The sequence below is a fragment of the Corvus cornix genome, chromosome 2 (assembly GCF_000738735.6).
Source record: "Corvus cornix cornix isolate S_Up_H32 chromosome 2, ASM73873v5, whole genome shotgun sequence".
Lineage (NCBI taxonomy): Eukaryota > Metazoa > Chordata > Aves > Passeriformes > Corvidae > Corvus > Corvus cornix.
In genome coordinates this window covers 100,691,752-100,705,291 of record NC_046333.1, presented here as the reverse complement: position 1 = coordinate 100,705,291, position 13,540 = coordinate 100,691,752, and the positions used below count along the sequence as shown (strand labels likewise).

At 43.8% G+C, this 13,540-nt stretch overlaps 1 protein-coding gene across 1 annotated transcript; it reads left to right on the top strand.

Moving 5' to 3' along the window:
- The first annotated feature begins 1,844 nt into the window (after nucleotides 1–1,844).
- On the top strand, nucleotides 1,845–13,000 carry PRELID3A (PRELI domain containing 3A). Its single transcript, XM_039549689.1, has 6 exons — nucleotides 1,845–2,006; nucleotides 4,349–4,517; nucleotides 4,824–4,913; nucleotides 5,644–5,714; nucleotides 5,809–5,911; nucleotides 11,344–13,000. Exons 1-6 carry the CDS (start codon nucleotides 1,975–1,977, stop codon nucleotides 11,455–11,457), a joined length of 579 nt encoding a protein of 192 aa, XP_039405623.1. The 5' UTR covers nucleotides 1,845–1,974; the 3' UTR covers nucleotides 11,458–13,000.
- Nucleotides 13,001–13,540: the final 540 nt, after the last annotated feature.

The window sequence follows — 13,540 nt, the reverse complement described above, 5'->3', positions numbered from 1 at the left end:
CATCTTTCCAGCTTGTCCAGATCCCTTTGCTGAGTCAAGGGTGCGGGTGAGTTAGCGGGGCACAGCCCAGCCCAGCCTGGCCAGCATCACTGAGAAGGGCAGGTTTCCTCACTGCCAGGGCTGGTTTACTCTGTAGTAATGTTCTACAAAGCCTGGAGGTGGGAAATAAGGAAACTTGTCTCTTGTTTTTGCCCCACTATGTAAGGCATCTCATATCAATGTGTTTGCTGTAGAATGTGTCCATGCAAAGTCTTCTAGGTGAATTCAGGCATTTGGTGTCACCACTGTTAAGGAAACATTCCAGTCTGACCATTCATGAGACTTTCTGTCAGTCACATTCCCAAGGCCAGAGAATTTCACTGCTGGAACCGGAGCCCCTTTCCAGCGGGCAGCTCCAGTGAGCCCACGGGTGCCCCACTTGACTCCCCTCACGCAATCAGGCCAGGTTTTCTTACTGGATCAACCCCAGGTTTCTCAGAGTGTCAAATGTCTCGTTCCATAAAGCAATTTATTCATGGTGCAGTAACACAGAAACAGCCACAGCTGGTGCCTCTGAGAAGGGACCCCCAGCAAAGGAACCGCTAGGCTTTTATACCCCCACAGTCCAAGCCACATGCAAATCTTGCTCTTACTCATGAGTCTTTGCTCCTGCTGTGTCTCCCAGTGTCCATTCACCTGGCACCACCAAAGGGTTGGCAGTTCATGGCCTCTTGTCTCAGGCTCCCACCGAGAGCTCCCTCTACATCTCAATGTGCAGCTTGCAAAGGGAGCTACTGCCTCACATGTATTCCTCAACAGTCACTCATCCCTGGGCACAGCCCTGCACATGCTGTCCCTGGCTGCATGTCATCCCCACAGCTGTTATTAGGGTGTTTAATCAAAACTCCTGGTTTGATTAAACAAAAACCCGGGTAGCTCACAGAATCCCAGAATCACAAAATGGGAAAGGAAGGGACCACAGTGGGTCATCTACCCCCCTGCTCAAGTCCAACCCAGAGCACATGGCACAGGGTTGCATCCAGATGGCTCTTGAATATCTCCAGTGAGGGAGACTCCACATCTCTCTGGGCAACCTGCTCCAGTGCTCGGTCACCCACACAGTAAACAAGTTCTTCCTCATACTGAGGTGGAGCTTCCCGTGCATGAGTTTCTGCCCATTTGCTCTTGTCCCATTGCTTGGCACCACCACCAAGAATCTGGATCCATCCTCTTGGCATCCCCCCTCTATATATACACATTGATGAAGTCCCCTCTCAGCCATCTCTTCTGGAGGCTGAGCAGGTGTAGGTCCCTCAGCCCTTCCTCCCTCAGGAGAGAGATGCCCCAGTTCCTTAATCATATTTGTAGTTCTGCACCAGACCTGCTCCGGGAGCTCTGTGTCTCCTTTGTACCGAGGAGTTAGTGGTGAAGGTTTGTTTGTGAGGACCAGGGGTAATGCAGAACTGTTTTCTCAGGATGTGCCTTTCCACAGCGAGCTGTGTCAGGGGAGGTTTAGGTTGGGTATCAGGAAAATGTTCTTCACACAGAGGGTGGTTGAGCACTGGAACAGGATCCCAGGGGAATGGTCACAGCACGAAACCTGACAAGAGTTCGAGAAGCGTTTGGGTAACGCTTGGATAACACACACGGGTGTGATTCTTGGGGCTGCCCTGTGCAGGGCCAGGAGCTGGAGCTGGATGACCCCTGCGGGTGGCTGACCCCGGGCCCGGCCGCACGCCTCCTGCGCATGTGCGCTGCGTCGGCGCTCCCACGGGCGCGGGAGGGGCGGGGCGGTGACGCAGGCGCGTGACGCGCGCGCCGGCCCGGGCACGCCCCCGCGCTCCTCCCCGCGGCCGCTCGCGCTCGCCGGGCCGGCGCGAGGCTGTCAGTCAGCCGGGCACCGCCGCCGCGCGCCAGCCGCCGCCGCGCGCCCTCCTTCCCGCCCTCCTTCCCGCCCTTCCCGCCGGGCTCCGAGAGGACACACCGGGAGCGGCCATGAAGATCTGGAGCTCGGAGCACGTGTTCGGGTGAGGGGGCCGGGCGGGGGGGGCCGGAGGGCGCGGCGAGACCCCGGCGCTTCACCGGACAGGGGCGAGCCGGGCCGCGCCAGGGTGACGGCAGAAATAGGAATGCTGCGGGCGCAGCCGACAGAGGAGGAGGAGGGAGAATGGGAACAGGCCTCGGCGGTGCCGGTCCTGCATCGCCTCGAGCTCCTTCCTCCGCGGCTGCACGCCGCGCCTGGGCTTCTACTTCGGGAATAGCATTCCAACAGGATGGAGCGGTAGAGCTGGCCCGACAGCGGGATGGTTTGATAAAGGGCTGGGTGTTTAAGAAAAATAACTTTGACACTATAAATGAAAATAAATCCCAAACTACTGATGTAGTCGATGATATATTCCAAGAGGTATGGACAGAGTGACTGTATCCCTTAGCTTAGCCTCAGGTAGTGCCGCTGCAGTGCCCAGCAGCCAGCTCTCTGAGTAAGTGTTCTTTCCATCAGAGCTTTTCTGATCGGAACGTGGTTCTGACATCCAGTTCCACCTTCGTGTAACGAGGAAACAACAGGGAAAAGTATCAAGAGGTGTGTAACAAGCTGTCCCGGGAGCTGGCGTGGAGGGCTGAGCAGTGCCGGTGCAGCTCTGGGAATGCCACCGCCGATGACTCCCCTGCTACAGGTGTCCTAAAAGTCTTGAAGCCCGAAGAGCACCCTGGGGGATAGTTCGTAAAATATTTACAAAACATCCCAGATGTGTTGCTCTAAATTTCTTTAACTACCTCAACACAGCTGAATTCCTTGCACTGATGCAGGTACTCACTGCTCAACTTCAGCATTGGTCTGGTGTAAGTGAGCAGTGGTTTCTAACAGGAAATACCCGGCAGAGGCTGCTCGAGCGTGACACAACTCCTGAGTTTGAGATGAGTATCTGTCACCTAGGGAATGCAAAAGCTATTTTTATTTGATGTTTTCTCATCAAGTTCTGTGTTAGAACACCCCCATCTTATGGCGTAATGTGTGTGGGTGTAGATAGTTAATTTGAATGGCTAATAAAATATTGTTGTGCCTTATCAGATCTCTGACTCAATCCCTTAGGGACATTTAACAGAATTTTGTCATTTTCAGTTTGTGTATCTTCTGTGATGGAGGTGTATAGTCACTGAAGATGGAACAAGGAACAATCCTCCAGCTCTCCATCTGCTGCAGGAATTGAGGCCTCCTTCTTCTCCTGCTTGCACCAAAAAAAGCTTTCTGACACTTTTCTTGTTAGAAAAATAACTTATTTTTCCAACTTTCTGTTTGTTCTTGTAGTACTGTAATGTCGGTGCCCTTCTGTACCAGTCTATTTTAAGACTAAAATAAAATCCATTTAGGGCCCTAAGTGCAACTCTTAAGTACAAGTTGGCACCCCTAAGCCTTCTTAAGTTAGATACCAATTGTTGAATTTTTAAACATACCTTTAAAGGCTGTAAGGCTGTCATGTTGGGACAGTCAATTATTCTGAGTATAGAAATAATTAGGGACAGAATTTCTCTATTGGATCAAGTCCATGGTTTCTGTAGCCTCCTCTGTTTCAGAAGGAAATATCTGAAGTACTTCAAGAGCTGTGTAGACAGTCTGGCCTTGAGTAGCAGGACTGCTCCCATCCCAGGAGTTGGAGGTTATCAAAATTTGTTTCATAGAAATAGTTCTGAGTAGAGAATCCGTAAGTGGAATTCATGCTAACAAACTGCTGGAAGCGGTAGTGTAGGTGCAGACGCAAGGCTGTGAGCTGATGGGGTTTCTAAACATCTGTTTCTTTATTTTGAACTTCCCAATCATCCTTTTTTTAGTACAATTTAATTTCACTTTAGCTTCTGTTCCTTCCTATAACAAAAAAAAAAAAAAAGCAATGATTTTCTCTTTAGTTTATTTGGTATGCTTAGAATTACAGAAGAATTTATGGTGGAGTGGACTCCTGGAGGTCATCTAGTCCAGCCCTCTTCTCAAAGCAGGGCAAGCTTAAGTGTTAGGTCAGGTTGCTTTCCTGGTGGAGTTCTGGATTGAGCTGAGATTTCCACCATCTCTGTGGGCACTACTTGGAATGTCACTTCTGGCAGTGAGTGACTGTTGTCCCTTGCCTTCATTTTTCTTAGTCTTGCGTTAATAATTCCTTGCTTCAGTCTGGAGAGAATTTATTTTTTCTTCTGTTTGTGTGTCAGTACTTTCTTATTGCCTTTCCAAGCATAACTGTGTTCCAGAGGGACTTCTGGGAGCTATGAAGTTGTACAGCATGTACCATATTGCACAACCTATATCCTGATTTAGTATCATCTGAATGCTTGCGCTTGAATACAGAATACTTACAGATACTCTCACCCCTTCCTTTTACAGACATCCCTGGGATACCGTGATCAAAGCTGCTATGAGAAAGTACCCCAACCCCATGAATCCATGTGTGGTAGGAGTAGATGTCCTCGACAGGAGCCTGGATAACCAGGGGAGGTTGCACAGTCACCGTCTTCTCAGCACGGAGTGGGGATTGCCCAGTATTGTAAAAGCGGTACATTTTTGCAGCCTTCATTCTTTATTAAGGGTGTGATGCACTTCTATGTCATCCTCTGAATTGGAGCTGATTTCAAAGTAAAAGCTGAAATTTGTGTATGTCTGTAAATGCCTTCCAGGCTGGTCTGTGCCGTGCTCTATGGCTGATACAATCTAGACAATGAAGTCTCACCACTGATCACAGTCCTCTGGTATCCATGAATTAATTACTTTGTATTTATTTGGGGTCACTGAGAACTTGGCATTTTTGTGTTTTAAGGTTCAGTTTGTTTGTTTGATACTTAATGTTTTTTTTCCCCTTTAGATATTAGGAACGAATAGAACACTGACGTACATTGAGGAACATTCTGTGGTAGATCCAGTGGAAAAAAAGATGGAGCTTTGCTCAACTAATGTGAGTGGTGACTTAAGAAATTTCTGATAATTAGTTCTGGAAGTTGGATGTTTTGCTCTTAACATTTAGATTAGAAATATGTCCATGTCTATCATTAGAGGCATGTCTTAATCAGTGTCTTAGATTACTCTTTTTCTCTTTTTCTTCTTCTCATTATTTAAATACTTCATCATCAAACATTTGTGATTTTGTTTTTAATGCAAGATTATTTCTCAGAATGCATGTAAAATAGTTTGACTTTGAGGTGAATAAGTTCTGCCACCTCCAACAAAAGTTTTAATGTGAAATGCCTTTTTTCGTAGAATGTAAATGAAATATTGTGCTGTATTTTGGTATCCTGGGAGCTCGTAACTCTCAGATTTAACATGGGGTTGTCTGTAGGAGGGCCTCGTCTCTGCACAAGAGACATTGTCTTTCCTGAGCATTAATTTTCTGTCTAGTCCAAGTGGTGTTGTGGTGGTCTGGAAGAGCCTCTCTGAATTGCCAGCCATAAATCAGACTTGACATTCAGAGAAGGTGGTTGGTGTGTGAATGGGAACTTTGATATAATTAGATCAAGGATAGGAGACAATGCATCATCCTTTATGGGTGTTTTTACTGACTGTGTTCTGGGTTTTATATTTTGTGTACACTATTTTGACATTAAATTGAGTGCTATTGAGTAGTGCTGCTGATAACAGAAAAATGAAAGGTGGTAAGTGAGGATTTCAGCTCTGTTTTTGTTCTTAAGATTACGCTCACAAACTTGGTGTCTGTTGACGAGAGACTGGTTTACACACCTCATCCAGAAAACCCGGAAAAGTAAGTAGAGATATTTGCGTGTGTCTTTGTGTCTAGGAGACAATTTGTTAGTCCAGTTCAGCTTAGGTGTTAACCTTTCTTTATTCCCTTGCAGGACTGTGCTAACTCAAGAAGCAATTATTACTGTTAAAGGCATTAGCTTGAGCAGTTATCTGGAAAGCTTGATGGCAAACACAATATCTTCTAATGCCAGAAAGGTACATCTTTATTCTGTTTTCTCCCTCTCCCCCCCCCTCCAATAATTCTTTTTTTTTGAAGCAGTAATTGCCAATGGTGTGTGTTGAATGTTATATTTAATTTCTCTAGGTTTTGTGCACAGTGTTTCAATAGATTTTTTTATAGAACCTCAGCGAGTAGAATCTAATTTCCCAAAGTATGAAAAAGTGTCACTACTAAATCTTTATTTTTCAACTAGAATTGCAGAGCAGAACAAGCAAGCTTCTGTGTGTATTCTACAGATACAGATAGCACACAAACTTTATTAGTTGGGATGTGGTTTTTTTTGCTTTCCAAAGCAGTCTTTGCTTTTTAACCTCCTATTTCTAGGAGTTAATGCTAGTAGAGAATGTAACTTCACTTTCAGCCTTTATAATGTGGATTTATCAGTTAATACCAGCATATTTTCTATACTGCTTTTGTCAGTTGTTCCAGTTCCTATCCATTATTGAGCTGTCTCCTTGCCTTTGGCTGAAAGTAATGTACTGTAAGTGGAGCATATTCTTTGGGGAGGTGAGACTATGCTGGCTCTCCTGGGTAACACTGCACTGACTCCTCTGTCCTGTGCTTGCTTTTTCTATTTGGCTTGCAACCATGGAGCTGCTCTTCAGCACAGGCAGAGCTATGGGAGTGATTATTCTTGGGCACTTTGTCCTGCAGTTCTTTGGGGAAGAAATGGAATTCCTAGAGAAGCATAGGCCTTGCTGCCTAACAGCAGGATGAGTGCTGTTAGGAGTTTGAGATTGGGTTCTGCATTGCTGGAGGGGTTCAGCACAGTGGGAATCTGGCCCAGGTAACTCCTGCTATGCCACAGATCCTGTGCTTTGGCTGGCCCTTCATCCCTGTGAGGGAGGCTCCTTGACCAAGCCAGTGTAAGCCAACTTGGTAGGACCAACTAGATCAGAGAGGAGAAAGCCTCCTTTTCCATCCTTCTGTGGCTTCTCCTAAAGTGAGAGGAAAACATGTTAAAGTCAGGGATGGGGAACAAGTGATGGGTCATTTCTAGACACAGAAGAGTACATTTACCTAGCTGGGTGCTCTCTGTGTTTGTTTGAAATGGGAGGTATTTCAGTTAAATTACAGTTCTGTTCTGATCCGGTTCCCACTTAAATGTCTGTGTGGGGTGTATATTGAAAGACAGGAACAAACCCTGGCTCACAACCAAACTTCAGGCTGACCCAGAGGTAGCAAAGCATTGTCTAGTTGTCTGGTGTGCCAGATCAAGTTAGGTACACTTAAAAATGCTGGCCAGATTCCTCTTGAGGCATCAATTACATTTGCATGTCTCTATTGAAGTCAGACATAACTGTAAATATTTCGTGGTACCTGTTGAGGTGTTGCCTGTGAGAGAGCTCAATTTCTTTTAAAGATTGTTCCATTCTGCCATTTTCAAGGGACACACTGGCTCAAAAGCTTCTTGGAAGTCAGAAAGATCTTCTTGTCCTGTATATTTCACTGAAAAGTCTCTAGAGATTTTGAACTTGGCAGGAATTTGTAATTGCTGTTAGCAACTCTTTCTTTGCTAGCCAGTACCTACTGTGCTACTACCAGCTCTTCTTGCATGCTGTGCTGTGCCTCTGTGCTCTAAGCACCCCTCTTAAACTTCATGACAGTTACTGAAAAATGTTTTGTTGTTCTGAAGAAATAGGGATTATTGAGATTTTGCTCTGAGGTAGCAGTTGCAGGTGATGCATTATCATTTTTAATGACGATGAAAAAATAATTTGCCATTTGTTGTAAATATTTTTGTGTTACTCTAGGGGTGGGATGCTATTGAGTGGATAATTCAAAATTCTGAAAGTGCTCTAAGCTAGCAGTTCTCCACACCTGCAGTTTGTACTAACTAGTGGTAATGCCAGCATTCTTCTTCTTGGTACAGCATTTCAGCTTTCTAGCAAATATGTGCATGGATTGTTGTCATGTGGATTTCATAAATTACCCTGCATGTCTGTTTTACACACATTGCATACAGGAATGGCAGACGTGTTCACTGCACTGCCGTTGTAGAGGGTGAGCACAGCCCTGGTCCAGGCTGGATCCATTATCCCGTGGTTGTGCCACTGGGCAGCCAACTTGCTGCAGCCATGTCTTGTGCCACACAGTCTTGCTTATGGCTTGAAGACTGCAGACAACTAGGGATGTGAAGGAGTCCTTCTACCACATGTTTGATCTGGTCCTAGTTTCTGTGATTTCAGTATATAAAGCTGGTACCTCAAGAAAATAATAAATTTGCTAGTGAGTGCAATTGGCATTATAAAAATGAAACAGAACTGTGTTTTGAGGGTATAAAATTGATTTCTTGAAACAGGTTGCCTGACAGGGGTAATCTTTTGCATAGCGGAATTGTATTTGCTTTTCTTCTGCCTGAGGAATGTTGTTGCCCTTCTGAGGAAATCTCTGCAAAGCTTGAAGCTGTCAGGATGCCAGACTGTTCCTGCTTTTCATTGGTCTTGTAGTTATATTCATGTTGGTATGATGTGTCCCTGAAGTGATGTGACTATGAACAAATCTGAGCTCAGGGTTGAGAGAACTGAGTGTATTTGCCTCTGTGAGATCTCTGTGCAGGTTGTTTTCCTTCCACTAGTCAGTGTAGCCTGTCCCTGTCATTCCTGTATTGGCTTCTGCTTCAACCAATAAGATTTCTTAAAAAGAAAGAAATCCATTTTGCTGCTTTTCCTAGTTAAGAAAGTTGGGCTTTTTACACTGCTTACTTTGAGATCTGTGTATGCCATGAGTGTTTGCTTTGACATTCTCATTCCACTAAGCTTTTATGGCCGTTTTTCTGGAAAACATCAACTGCAAAGGCTCAGCACTTATCAGTCACTTAAGCTCTACCAACAACCTTCATACACAGTGCTTGTTCTGCCAGACACGTCATGCTGCTGACACCTGCAATAATGAATAACACAACGTGCATGCCTGGGGATGAGTGTGCTTGCTTAATGACTTAATGCAGAACTTGTTGTACAGTATGAGACTTTATAGGCAGTCCTCTGTCAGATTTTTTCTGGTAACTGGGTAGTTTCATGGCACTTGGAGGCTTTGCATCTGGTTGAGATTTCTAACTTCATTTCCTGTGCAGAATGTTCCTGAGGTCTTCCTTGTGAGTTTATTCTTAGCTGCAAAATATGGCATATAGTATATGCAGGTCTAAGGAGATATACACAGACTTATGTACTATCAAAAACTGAAGGAAATATCTTGGTGCTCCAGTTGAATGTCATGGAATTTTTTTATTAATTTATCTCATCAACAAAGATATCGAGTAAAACACAATGGTGTGATTATTTCAAGTCAGGGCATGAAAAGAATCTCAGTGTTTTTCTACTAAGTGTTTCGTATGGCAGGGGTGTTTGACCTCTTGACAAGTCTTCTTTGATCTATGTAACAAATACAACATCCAAGTTGTTGCTGTCCCAGTTCTCTGTGCCTGTGTCACCTCAGAGAGGATATTCAAACCTGACTTTTAAATGACCAAATGCCTGCTTACTGAAAGATGATTCCCCTCCCTGCCCCCCACTTTTTCCTTATGGAGCACTCCTCTCGGTTAATTCACAGCTGGTTACAACTTGTTGCTGTGCAGTAGCCTGCCCATGTCTGGGTGATTTTATTTGTGCTTTGCTGGGATTCCCAGGTCTTCCACAGTGGAGAAGGTGGAAGTTACCACCTGCTGAAGAACAGTCACTTTGGTGCTCAAGTGGAAGGAGCTCAGAAGTTAAATCATCCCTTCTAAAGTCTTTTATCAGCAACCCATACTTAAAGTGGACAATTTCAATAATGCTTTCTTGAATATTATTAGTATCTTTTAAAGGCATCTCTTGAACTAATTAACTTAAGCATCCTAGTTCTTGAGGTAGTTTGACGTGGAGTTGAATCTCCCTTTCAGAGCCTTGACCAAGAGCAGAACACTTTATTGTGATACCTGGATGACTTTTCTCAGTTTAAGGACTGCCTGACAGTGCTGAAGTAACAATTCTGTTTATTCTATGAGTCCCTGGAATATGGAAAACCCAAAGAGAAACCATGTCAGCCTTTCATTGACCTTATTGAGGGTCCTGAGATAACTGTGCTCCTATTCATAGTAAAACTTTATTTCTTTTCATATTATTCCAGAATAGTGTTTCTAGCCTGGAAAAAAATCCTTCAGCTTTGTTTTGACATTCTTTTTTCCTTAGGTTTTCAAAGCTGCTTATTCAGATTCTTGTTCATGCTTAATGGTTTATAAAGGGCAACAGCAAGTTCTGGACACTATGAGGTTTCTGTGCACTTTATCACCTTTAATGCATACAACAAAATTAGCACATCACGGTTTGGAACAAAACTTTGTGTGTGGAGGAAAGTGTGCTCCTCCTCTCTATCAGTTCTCTGCAGAAGGCTTGAACACTGGCTCCCCTGAACATTTATGACTTTTTGGACTCAAACCCTTACCTCCAGAATTCTAGACTTGGCCAGAACCATGTGGCTCCCACTTACTGCTCTCCACTGTTTGTACTTCTTATTCTTAGTAGAGTAATAGAAGGGAATGTCTCTTGGCTTCTCTTTAAGTGAAAAAAGGCCAGGTATTTTCCTGGTCTGATCCCATCTGCTTGCTTTGGCAAAAGCTGCTATTCTGAGACTGCAGAGCTCTAAAATATTGACTTTTGTTTCGTTAAAGTCCTTCTCTGTATTTTCTTGGCTGTGTTGTGCCGCTGGCTGCATCTCGTGGTCATTGGGGTGCAGCTGCTGCAGGGTCTTCTTAAGGTAAAAGGTTTTTGACAGGCTTATTGTCCTGGGCTCTCCAGCTCTTACTGAAGCACTGGCTGTCAATTCCAAGCTTGAGGCATTTCCATACCTTGATATGAAATGTGCAGCTCTAGTCTCTAATTAGTCTCGTTTAGATGCTGGAAAGTTGCTATGTACAAATATAGAATTCACTCTGAGTCCACTTCTGAGCTCTTGATAGATCGCTTAGCTGCTACTTCATAGCACACTTGGAAGACTTTCTTTGTCCTGGATCTTCTCAAAAACTCTCCATATAACTCGTCAAACTGTGACACTTGGCTAATGAAACTGAGAACAATACCTGGATTTTGCCATAAATCTGCTGATACTCTTTGGGTGGTGGGAGCAACAAACAGCAAAAAGAGCAAATCTCTTAGGTGAGGAAGCTTGACTGCTGAATTAGGCCTTCTGCCTCGGCGTGCTGCTGGGAGCTCACACCGGCATTGCGTTTGCTTCTGGCTTAGAAATGCCTTTGCAGTGAAGTTTCCATAAGAAGATGCTAAGAAATCATCAGTATAATCTGGTATCAAACTATGCAGGGCATGGCATTGATTTTAAAACAAGTTTCATGTCTGACAGAGGAAGAACTATAGAAACATGAGCAGTGGTGGTGTGTCTGTTCTGATCCTAAATTCTGGTATTTTTCTGGCAGGGTCGGGATGCCCTGGAGTGGGTGATCAGCAAACTAAACACAGAACTGGAGGAGCTGAAGTCCACGCGCGAGGGGATCAAACCAGCCATGGCAGCAGCGTCCACGGAAAAATAAAGCCAAATATTTGGGTTCACCAAATAAAACCAAGGAACTGACAGAAAAGTCTTATTTTTCAGACTGCTCTGTAGAGCTCCCTCCCAAGGCTGATCTGCAGAGGTTTTGTACATTTATAAGAATACTGGATCAGCGGAAAAGTAACCTCATCCATCATCTCCACAGCAGCTCTTGTTGCCTACTGAAGATTAAATTGACCTGCAGATGCTCTTTTCATTTGAACAATTTATGTTTAACACTGGAAACAAAACATTTAGCACATTTAAAACAGCCTAAATGTGCCTTTTTAAACAAAGGTAGAGGGCATGTTATATTTACACCATCTCAAACTGAAAAACTTGAAAAGAATGTGTGGGATTAAGGATTTTCCGTGTGAACTTTTGTTCTGTGAAGGGCTGATAGGTCCTAGAGCACTGAATTTTGTCTGGTTTGTAATCTGATAATGTCTTATGGCCAGTTAAAGGGAACTACATGAGTCAGAACATGATACTGTAGAATTTGATATTTATCTAGAGGATCATCTTGAAAGGCTACATCTGGTGTGGAGCTAACTCTTAGGTTGTTTAAATGTGCTGCCTGAACATGACACACTTTACCTCTTAGATGTTTGTATCCAAACAAAGATAAAGTTTCTATTGGTGTTAATAGCCTAAAATAGTTTTTCTGGTGGGGACAAGGGTATAATTTATTTTCCTATTTATTAATTTGTCCTAGTTCCTCCCCTCCCTATGAGGACAGGAGTAGTGATTACTGGAAGGTGCTGGAAATCTCTAAGAAGGGTACTTGAATGCTACTGGAATTAAGAGACTGTGCTGTACCACTGGTCCTTGCTCTTCACATCATGTCTTAACTGAGGGAGAAAGTGATGCAGTAACCAGAAGAGTTGAAATGAGAGATGAGCAGAAATTTTTAAGTCCAAATGATAAGGTTTCATAAGGAGAAACTTTTCATTCCCTGAATGGAGAAAACAAGAGTACAAGAACAAAAAATGGACTCTCCTTTGTGAGTGCTTTCTGTTGACTACCAGTGTAACCAAACCTTTTCAACACTTTTCCACATGGGTACAAAATGGGTTTAAAATCCTTTTAAATGCTTCTCATTGTCTGGAAAAATACTTCAGTAACTGCAGAAACGGTTTCCTATTAAATAAGCATAAATATATATTGGTAATGACTGTAGCTGTGTCTGATGTTTACAGAATTGTCATGTTTGATCCAGGTGTAGTATATGTTTCTCAGACAGAACCCTCTGTTGGGGCATTTTAACTTATTTTTTGGTGTGCACACAAAGTGAAATAAGTGTTGCAAGGATGTTTACTTGTTCAAGTGGCAAGCATGTGCTCAGGAAGCCGTTAAAGAGCATGAGTAACTTCTGAAAAAATAGAAGAGTAAAATGTTGGTCACTGTTTTGATCTGATAATTTTAAAGTGTTTGTAGCTTAAGGGAATTTTCAGCATTCATGTTCTGGTTAGTTTGAAAGTAAACTTTAATTTGGATGTAACTAAATTACATGATCCTAATGAATAAATCTACTTTAAAAAGTATGTCTATTAGTTGAATGCAATTATATTAATAGTAAATATTTACATTGCTCTTTTTATGTGGACTTAAAGCCCTTCCTATTTTGGAACAGAAACTTAGACCTTAAAGCAGCCTCTGTCTGGAAGATACACTGGATAGCTTTGGTGCAGGTCAGCTGTTGTCCCCTTCTCAGGAGTGATGGCACTTCCTGGGTGAGGAACACAGAAGATGTTCTAGCTCCTGGTGCTGTTCTGCTAGGAAGGGGAGTGCAGCTATGGCAGAGCTCTGCACAAAAGAAGGGAAGAGTTGGTGGTGTGTGTACATTTGGAAACGTGTGCTGCAGCGTTTCCATACATGCCTACTGGAGGTGGTGAGACCGTGACCGTCCGCAGGGCTAGGAAAGCCTTTGGAGAGGTTCTTGTATTGTTTTGTGTGGGAGAAGAGTTGTCTAAAGCTGCTTCTTGCATCAGAAATGAAATATTTGCTTAGTGTTGTCTTAAGGCTGGCTGACTTGAGCATAGCACTTCCAGCGCTGGCTTCCCAGAAAAGTCACCACGGGCTCT

Bases quoted from the DNA above. Each gene is read 5' to 3' on its own strand.
- PRELID3A (XM_039549689.1), top strand. From the start codon at position 1,975: ATGAAGATCTGGAGCTCGGAGCACGTGTTCGG. The intron at 2,007-4,348 runs GTGAGGGGGCCG...TTCCTTTTACAG, and splicing joins AGCTCGGAGCACGTGTTCGG to ACATCCCTGGGATACCGTGA. The intron at 5,715-5,808 runs GTAAGTAGAGAT...ATTCCCTTGCAG, and splicing joins CATCCAGAAAACCCGGAAAA to GACTGTGCTAACTCAAGAAG.